The 10088-nt window shown below is 36.0% G+C and overlaps 1 protein-coding gene across 2 annotated transcripts in view; it reads left to right on the top strand.

Annotated features, from left to right (window-relative positions):
• RCAN1 (regulator of calcineurin 1) overlaps window positions 1–9076 on the top strand; it is a 104342-nt gene extending 95266 nt beyond the window's left edge. For both annotated transcript variants that reach the window (XM_072615029.1, XM_072615028.1), the window contains exons 2-4: window positions 1567–1740; window positions 5890–6049; window positions 7323–9076. In XM_072615029.1, the coding sequence (XP_072471130.1) occupies window positions 1567–1740; window positions 5890–6049; window positions 7323–7495 (507 nt within the window). In that variant the 3' untranslated portion in view covers window positions 7496–9076. The remainder of the gene's footprint in view (window positions 1–1566; window positions 1741–5889; window positions 6050–7322) is intronic.
• The last annotated feature ends 1012 nt before the right edge of the window (window positions 9077–10088 follow it).

Below are 10088 nucleotides of genomic sequence, written 5' to 3' on the forward strand. Positions count from 1 at the left end.
ACTTTCTTAAGAATATTTGGGAAGAAATATGAATGGATATAAATAGAAGTCACCTTATCATGGTACAGTGCACAGGATGATGGATTTGAAGACAAGAAAATGGAAGTTTGAATCCCGCTTAGACCTTTAACTTAGACCTTTAACTTCTTATCTATAAAATTAAAATAATAGTAGTATCTACCTCCCAGGAGTTTGGGGATCAAATGAGATAACAAGTGTAAAGCATTTTGCAAAACTTCAAAGCACTATAGAGATGCTAGCTATTATTATTGTTGTTGTAAAAAGTAAAACATAAGGTTTCTACAGATACTTTGAAAACAAGATACTGTGCTATATGCTGGCGATGCAAAGGCAAAAATGAAATAATCTCTCCTCAAGGAGCTCACATTCTTGAGGCAGGGTGGAGGGTGGGATATCAAAAACATGTAAGCATGTAAGCAAAGCAGTATAATATAAAGCAGGGCTAGAAAGAAGCGAGAGACAAAGGAAAGGATCAAGTGTTCTGGAAGTACAAGAAAAAGGGAAGAATACCATTAGGTGAAGGGATTAGGGTCAGATTGGATCTCTTTTAGATACCTTCTAGCTTATTTTTCCTTGGATCATTTCTTTATAGCTTCACGGTGTCTTTTGTTTGCTCCCATGTTAGATTATGATAAATTGCTTTTGGGGGTAATAACATGGCTGCCAAATTTAGATGATCTCTTAAAAGTGGATTTTTAATGAGAATATTGATGATATCAGCTTTTAAATGAAATAATATGGTCTATATTCTATCTATAAACTTCTAATAATAAATCAAATAAGTTTTATTTCTAAGATTTCATACCATTTCACAATAATTATGCATCTACATAACAGTTCAGAGAGGTAAAAATGTATAAGTATTCTAAAACCAATGTGTCTAAGAAACTATTTGTTTTACATTATTTTTAACCCCCTATTATTTTGTTAATAATGAATGAAAGGATAAAATAGACAAATTTTTAATTCCCTCTACTAAATTAAAAATACTTTTTCATTAATTTGTTTTAAACTTATTTTTTAAGTCTTGCATAAAGTGGTTCTCTACATTTCGGTGGTACCATTCTACAAATGGTGGTTTCAGCAAATAGTTGTTCTACATATTTCCACAAAAATACGTAGAAGTGAGCCTTAAACGTGGGATTTTTATTCAGCCAAATACAGAGGATACATTCTGAAAGTCAATAAACTTAAGCTACATTAAATTAAGGAAATTTGAGAATTTCCAGACTGAGATTAGGAAACACCTTGTTCCTGATTCCCTAGGTTTCCCAGGGGAGTCAAGGTGGAATGAGAGAGATCAATCACAAAATGAAAGATTGCATATCAGTTCTTACTGGGAGGCTGTATTACAATATTTTATCAGAATGGGAAGGCTAAATTTCTGTCCTTTCATTATTGAAGGAAATAAAAATTTGTCAGTTCCTAAAATAATTGGGAACAACTCAAGCTGGCTAAGTTCCCCTATATATTGTCAGTCATCTAAGAAAAAGACCTTGAAAAATTTGCTGAGATTTAATAACTTCTCTTTTTGTCATTTTTCAGGCCAAATTTGAATCTCTCTTTAGAGCATATGACAAGGACATCACATTTCAGTATTTTAAGAGCTTCAAACGAGTACGAATAAACTTCAGTAACCCATTGTCTGCAGCAGATGCCCGACTGCAACTCCATAAGACTGAGTTTCTTGGGAAGGAAATGAAATTATATTTTGCTCAGGTAAGTTGGAATAAAATATGACTCCCTCTACACACACACACACACACACACACACACACACACACACACACACACACACACACACCCACACACACACACCACTCACCTTTTATTACCAGGTGTTCTGCTACTACAATTTATGAACTGATATGGTGATGACTCAAAAGAAAGAAAACTGCGTCACACTTTTAATACCATCTAAGGTGGGCAGGTCACGTTTTGTTTTGTTTACAAGGAACATAAAAGTACGGGTAGTTAGAATATTTTGAGGTATGTTTGAAATCAGTAGAAATAAATGAATAAATACAGTGACTGTGTATAGTGATGATTTATGGAAGGAAGTAGAAAATAATACAGATTTCATTCATTTTTTTCCTTTAAATCTTCTCTTATATAAACTTGATATAAACTTTCAACAAACATAAACTCATTTTCACAAACGAAAGCCAAAAGATCATACATTAAATCATAAGCTTTTCAACATTTATAGTGTATCCTAAATATGCAAATTGACATTAACAAAGTAATATCAGATCTGTACTATTTATTTACATGTGCCCTCATTTTTTTTAATGTTTTCCAGATGTTGTTGCTATTGTATTATTTTCATACGTAGGGAATACCAAGATTTGATTGCTTCTGGGAAGTAGGGCAAAGGCACTGTCTCAGCCAGATCCACCCTTCCCTTTTCAGTCCTTTTACTAAGCTGTTTTGCATGGCAACCTGGAGGATTATGGAGAGATGAAAAGCTTCTCATTCCAGCTCCACCCAGCTCCTTTACAATTTGCTAAGTGCAGTATAATTTGAAAGGGATTCAGGCTGGTGCTCAAGTTTTGAAGGAAATTAAAAGGAACTTCAGACCATAACTGAAATGAGTTTATGCCAAGCAATCCTAAGCAGCCACAGGAGAATAGGAGTTAAATAATAGACTCAGATATGCTTAAGGCCTTCTCTTTCTGGCTATTTTGGCTTGTTTGGCGAAGGTTTGCATTGCAAAAAAAGCTAAAGCTAGCTAGGGCTGTGAAGCTAAAGGACTGGCCAGCCCTATAAATTCTATGGGGAGGAAACAGCATCACCTGAAGAGCAGTCAGTCTTGGCACAGAGCATTAGCAGCCAAGTGAAGAAGCTTCCCTGCTGGGAAAACACACAAAAAGAAGGCAGATGAAGAAGCCACGTTTCAACAGACCATTAGCAGAGAGCAGCAGCAGCTCAGCAGATGCCCACCAGAGAGCAGGGTGATGATGTCAACACTAGAGGAAGCCACACACTTTGCAAGAGATAGAAAGTGTCCTCAGCACATTGTGCCACGTGTGTCCCTCTGTGTGTGTTCTCTGGTCATGCATATTGTGGTACACTTGTTTGTGGGAGGGAAGGCACATATATGCAGTCTGACACTGCAGAGCCACCAACATGCTCTGATGACACATCATCATCTTCCTCTTTTCTGAGCTTTTTTGCTGAACAGCTGCTGCCCTCTGCTGACAAAGTAACTGAGGCCAAGTGCAACTGGCGGCCTTTGCCCTACTTTCCACCAACAACCGAAATCTGCGTACTCTCTTGTAATTTGTGTATCATCCTGCTGTTTAGCTACTTTCTTCACTCTCTATTTCATTTAAATCTTGCCACATTTCTTTATAGTCTTCATCTCTGCTATTTCTCATGATGTACTAGAGCAGCTCAGTGGAGGGCTTGGAAACAAGAAGGCTCATCTTCCTGAGTTCAAACCTGACCTCAGACATTTACTAGCTGTGTGACCCAGAGCAAGTCGCTTGCCCCTGTTTGCCTCAGTTCCTAATCTGTAAAATGAGCTGTGGAAGGAAATGGGGAAGCACTCCATTACCTTTTCCAAGAAAACCCCAATGGCGTCACGAAGAGTTGCACACTACTAACCACATGATGCAATATTACATTATGTTCATATACCACAGTTTGTTCAGTTATTCCCTGATCATTAGACATTCAGATTGTTTCCCATCTTTTTGCAATTACAAGAATGCTGTTTAAATAATTTTATTTAACATTATTTATATTTATATAAATGTATTATGTGATCTATTAGGCTATAATGCATTATATAATTATGTACAAATATAAAATATAAATACATTCTATGTACACATATAGTATAAATACATAATGTAACTGTAATAAACATAAGTATAGTAATATATTTAATATTTACATCTTTCTGGAGGCTATTAATAACATCCTTTAATTATAGTCCAAATAATAGTTCCACTAAATCCAAGGGTATTAAGCAGCATTCATTTTTTCTTACTCTGCATCTTCAGGTATAAAACTGCTCCAAAAACTGAGAGTTAGAAAATAACTTGTTATTTACATAACTCGTCTAGGCCTGGCAGACATATACACATATGTGTATGTGTGTATCTATAAATACTTGCATCAGAAAGTTCAGCTAATAGCTCTAATTTCAATCCTTAAAGCCAACTGTTCTAACCATAAAAAAGGTCACACCCAGAATGAGTAGGATGTTTTCAATGAAATTTTAATTGTGCCTGCACACTGTTCTGGGGGAGGCACATGAGCTCCCCATTCACCACCATCAGGAACTTTGTCGTTAGGACATTGATGAGCACGAGAAGGACTGATAACAAGTCATAATAAACCCAAGAGGTTTTTCCTAATTTCTTAATTTGTAAGCCCTTTATAAGCTATATGATTGTTCTATATATCATTATATTATATCTTATTATTGCTTTTAGGCTGCATATGTCATGAGTTAGTGTTATAATTGTAACCTGAGACCTAAAGAATTTATTACTTGCCCAAAGTAATATAACTTAAGTGGAGGGACTGTCGTCCAACTTTTTCTGTTTTTTGTGTATGGATCCTTCCCACTTTCCCTTCTCTTCTGTTTCTCCAGTTTCTGAAAAAGTCCTTCTGTCTGTATGGGTCACCAGCCTAGGCCTCACTTTGTCTGATATCTAAGTCCAATGCTCTTTCCACTATCCTGTGCTATTCGTAATAATACATTGAGAGTAATCCTAAGGGGCCAAAGAAAGAAAGTCTTAAGGGAACGAGTTTTGGAAATGTTACTGCTAAGTTCAAGGAACACGTTTTAGTCTAAGTTTTCCATCTTCCTCATTACATTAGTTGTTTCAGTAGGGTGGGATATATTTCAGTGGGGGCTCAAGAAATGGGTTTTTAGTGGAGGATTATTAACTAATAAAAGCAAAGATCTAAAATGTTAAGTCTCTTCAGACATAATGCTAGTGAGCCTTTCTCTTCAAATTAGGAGTCAGCCCTCTACCTCTTGACCAATGGTTCCCAATGATCTTAGTCTTTTACTGTCAAGTTACTCCCTTCTTATCATCTTTTAGCTACCTCACCTTATGCTCTCTACCCCCTTATCATCAAGATGGGTACATGATTTCAGCATAATTACTAAGGCTCCTCCGCGGGCAGTTAACCTGGAGTCTACTTAGTGTATGGATAGAGTTCAGGGGTCCATGAACTTAATGGACCTAGAAAAAATTATTTATTTTCACTAACTTCTTATTAAAATTTAACATTTTCTTCCATTATGAAAGGAGTCAACACAAATCTTATTCTGAGAAAGAGTCCACAGGTTTCCTCAGACTGCCAAAGGGCACAAAAAAAGGTTAAGAACTCCTGATCTATACATGTAAGTTTTACTGACCAAGAGGGCACTCTAAATGTAGAACAATTATTTTTTAAAAGCTTACATATATTTAGTAATGTGACTACATCATATTGACATACGTTATTTCATATGCCCACAGTACACTGTTGGGGAAGGTAGTGCAGGGATTTTTGTCCTCATTTATTATTTATTATTGAGCCCAAGATTTGAAAACTGGGACTTGGAAAGTTTCAGTGGTTTGCCCACAGACACACAGCTGATTAGACAGTATGACTTGTTTAAGGATCTTTTTCCCTGACCATGGTAAAGTCGCTTTAGATTTATTACTTGATTCACAAGTGTTTTTACATTTGAGCATTTTTTTTTTAGTTTCACAATTGTCTTTTTGGGCATTTCAGTTATATTTAATTGTTTATCGTACAATAGATTATAGTATAATGAGAGAGCCTTGTTCATATGCTTTAATTGCTTGCTGAAGAATCCTTCTGAAAATGTTCATGTTGATGTTCTTTTCTCTTTAGACTTTGCACATAGGAAGCTCGCACTTGGCTCCACCCAATCCAGACAAGCAGTTTTTGATTTCTCCTCCTGCCTCTCCACCTGTTGGCTGGAAACAAGTGGAAGACGCTACTCCGGTCATTAATTACGATCTTTTATATGCTATCTCCAAGCTAGGGCCAGGTACGTAATGGTGGAAGAAGTCTAGGGAGAAAAGCAAAAGAAGGTGAGGGGAGAAGGAGGCTGTGAAGATGTTAAAATTCAGATAGCCCACTTTCCCATTGCCTTTTTTCATTTCATACAAGCTAAACCAAGTACATTTTCATTCTTTTTCCTCAGAACTGTTTTTGTTTTGTTCCACTCTGAATTCAGTTCAGTTTGACAAGCATTTATTACAGGATTAATGTCTTTTCTTTTTCAGTGGAAAGCTTTTGGGGGAAAGAAGTGGGAGAGAGAAAAAATTTAAAAATTTTGATTGGAAAAACAATTGTTTGCTAAGTCCCTGATGTATATAAAAGCACTATGCCAGGTATTGGATCCTGCATTGAAGTCCTATGTTGCCTCATTGTAGCATGCAGGTGACCCTCTAATTTCCAGGCTATCTTAGTGGAATACGTGTACTGGCATGATCTACTGATATAGAAAGGTTTCAGGTATAGGCCCAGGGATGGGCTACTTGTCTGAGGACAAACCTCACTAAATTAAAAAACCACTCATTGGCTGCAAGAGGATTGAACACAAAGCAAGCCATGGCATAGATAGGAAATTGCCTATCATTTTCAAAGGAGAAAACATTGATACAGGGATAAGTCCTCAAAGTATTAAAGTTTTAACTGTTTTACAAATACACTTGAGCAGTAAGAATGAAGTATCCTTTGGTTGCTGAAAAGATGAAATTGGTAGTCACCTAGAGTTTGTCAGCTTGCCTCAGGGTACAAAATAAACCTCTCCAGAGGTCTGTTGTCATTTTTTTTTCTGTCATTACATCATTAAAAGTGAGCTCAAGATTTCTTTTTGTTTCAGAAGATTTGGGTGCTGTGGGAGAAGGTTTTTTATTATTCTTGCTTTTTAGGAATAATTCACCAAATACAGGAAATTGCAGAATCTAATTCTTAATCTAGGGTTCATGAATTTGTTTAGATTGAAATACATATTTCAGTATAACTAGTTTCCTTCATTATCTATGTATTTTATTTTATACATTTAGAAATATTCTGTCTGTAGCTCTTCAGAGGATTCATTACACACAAAAAAGGCTAAGAATTCCTGGTCTAGCCATGACAAATACCCATCTCCCTAAATTTATTCGTTTTCCCTTGGCCAGTTACTCAAACTGATGTGTACTCTAACCAGCAGCATTTCCACTGACCAATTCCATTTCCATTTCCATCTTTGTTTTATCTTCACATTTGTGAGGGAATTTCTAACATGTCCTGTGATTGTTCTGTACTCGCAGGTGAAAAATATGAATTGCATGCAGCAACCGACACCACTCCCAGTGTGGTGGTCCACGTATGTGAGAGCGATCAGGAGAATGAAGAAGATGATGAGGCTGAAGGAATGAAGAAACCCAAACCAAAAATTATTCAGACAAGAAGACCAGAGTACACACCTATTCATTTAAGCTGAACTGGCATAATGGCGCAGATTAATTCCAAACCACTGTTCATTCATAGGGAGTAATCTTTTACTGTGGAAATGTCAGGTCATGGTTTTTGTGATGGCAACAATGATGGGTCGCTGTGGCCAGATTTCCAGTTCATGTTGCTCAGAAAAGAATCAAGGAGCTACCTGTTTCCTTGTTCTCAGTGCTGCACATCACTTAGTGTTCATGGAGCCCTAGAATGGCCTTATGTCCATTACTGAGTTAATGATGATCAGACATTTGGGAAAGAATTGAAAAAGTCCATAAGTGACGCTTGTACTTGTTCTTTTCAGGTGGGATGTTTTGGGGTTTTGTTTTTATTTTGTTTCAGAGAAAAGAGATCACAGGTGTGGGGAGAGCTTTACGTTGCTACACAATCTACAATGACAGAATTCATCATTAGGTGGGCTGCGGTCATTGTGTGGAATACATAGTGCAATAGCGTTGTTTAAAAAAACATACAGTGTGGGAATTTGGAAATTTTTTCTTTTTCCTTATGTTTCCTTATTTTGTGCATGTGTAGTTACTGATTTTCCAAATTAACTTCTCTGTCAGTCTCTTATTGAGTTTCTTTGTTGTTGTTTTACATTTTGAGAAAATCTTTAATATTTATTACCCTTCCAGATCCTAGTCCTCTGTTTTTAGCGACATTCGATTTACAGCTAGAGTGCATTCACTGACATCTTAGTTGGTGCCATATGTAACTGTTTTCCAAAAGAAATCTATCTGGATTTTAATATTCATATGTGGGATTTAGCTTGAAGAATTAAGAAAATAGCATTTTTATTGCACAATTTAGCAAGTGAGTAGTCTTAGTTTAGGTATATTTTTGTTGGGATTTGGGTTTATTTAATGTTTGTTAAAATATGAATGCTAGCTGTAGGCCTACCTGGGGAATATTGGCGCAGATATTTTGATTTTTTTTTTCCACTGAAATATGAAAATAAACTTAAACTTGTAAATAAAGTTGTTAAAGTATATTCATAGCTGTGTATAGCTGGGTGAAAATATGGCAATGGAAGACTATTGCAAAGCATAATTACTTGTGTATCTGTATGTTGTAGAAGATACTGTTAAAAACATTTTTAACAGAGCTTGGGTTCAAAGCATGTGAAGTGGATAGTAACTGTGTGATTATAGAAGAGGGATGCAGTGCCTTTCCCCAAATTTCAAGTGGAATTCTATCTACATGTCATTTTTCTCCTAGTTGCAATGTGTGCGTCCAGTAAATAAGTATTACGTTTTGGACTTATAATGCCATAGCAAAGTGTTTCATGTTGAAGTACTTAATGCCAAATAACAATGCATGCCTCAGAAATTTGAAATATGGTTTCCCTAAAGGCAGATAAGTTTGGGAGCTACTCTTTAGTTACTCCGATGAAGAATGTAGTTGAATGCTCTCAGAATTCTGTTTACAACACACCAGGAGGAAAAACCACCATTACATAGCTGTTCAAGTGTTTCTAGTTATGTGGTTTTTAATTAGAGAACCTAACCTTGAACTATCATTTTTTTAAAACTGCATTCTATAATAAATCTGCACAACACACTCTTTGTGCAAACAATTTCTGTTCTCTGTTTTATTTGAGTAGTATGAGTCTTGAGTTCTAAATAGATCGTAAATCAAAGTGAGTTTCCAGTGCAAGTAGTTTGGGACTAGCAGCTCCTGAGCCTTCACTGTGGATCAGGTAGTGTATACCATATGCTTGGTAAAGAGATTAATAAAAATCAGATTCAGAAGTTAGCACTCTCTGTGTACATGAAGGTTGGCACAAAATTCCTGTGTTCCTTAATTCCATTTAGTTCCACTAAAAAAAGAAGAGGTGACCGTGATTTTCTTTCTAATTGTAAAAAGGCTTTGTTACAAAAGTTTATTTGGAACGTGTAAGAATTTTTTACCATAGAGCCATTTTGATGATTTAGGTGGTCCAGTCAATTCACAAAAACCTATATAATCTCTTTGGAGTTTTAGAATCAGGAAGTCATCCAGAGAGGGAGAAAAGAGAATTCGATGAACTTTCTCCATCTTTCCTTGGCACAAGGTCAGTCCTAGGCAAAAGTTTGAAACAGGCAAAGTTCATCCCACCTCCCTTTCTATACCTTCTCCCAACCCCTAGCTTCTCTTTCCCCTCATTCTAATGTCTTCATGCTAGCTAAGTTTTAGGAATTAAAACCTGACCAGTCTAATTCACATGATGAGGAAACTTATTGTTAGCTTACTAATCTTTCCAAAGTTATTTGCAGTTTTTAAAAGAAAGTACTTTCTAATACAAATGACTCTTGAAAGCAGGAAATTCTTAACCTATTTTATTAATGGACCACTTTAGCAATTTGATAAAGTGTATGAACACTTTCTCAGAATAATGTTTTAAAGCCATAAACCAGAAGTACAGTTATCATTTTTTTTTTAGTTTACAAACCCCAGGTTAAGAACCCCTACTGTAAAGGCTAGAATTTCCTTCAACATAATAAAATTTAAAATTCAGATGTGTGGTGTTGGGGAAGTATTTGGGAGGTAAGATTCCACTTTTAGGCTGTCAGAATTCCTAAGATCTCATCCCAAAAATGTCTTTTAAA

This window comes from Notamacropus eugenii, chromosome 5, assembly GCF_028372415.1.
Source record: "Notamacropus eugenii isolate mMacEug1 chromosome 5, mMacEug1.pri_v2, whole genome shotgun sequence".
Taxonomy (NCBI): domain Eukaryota; kingdom Metazoa; phylum Chordata; class Mammalia; order Diprotodontia; family Macropodidae; genus Notamacropus; species Notamacropus eugenii.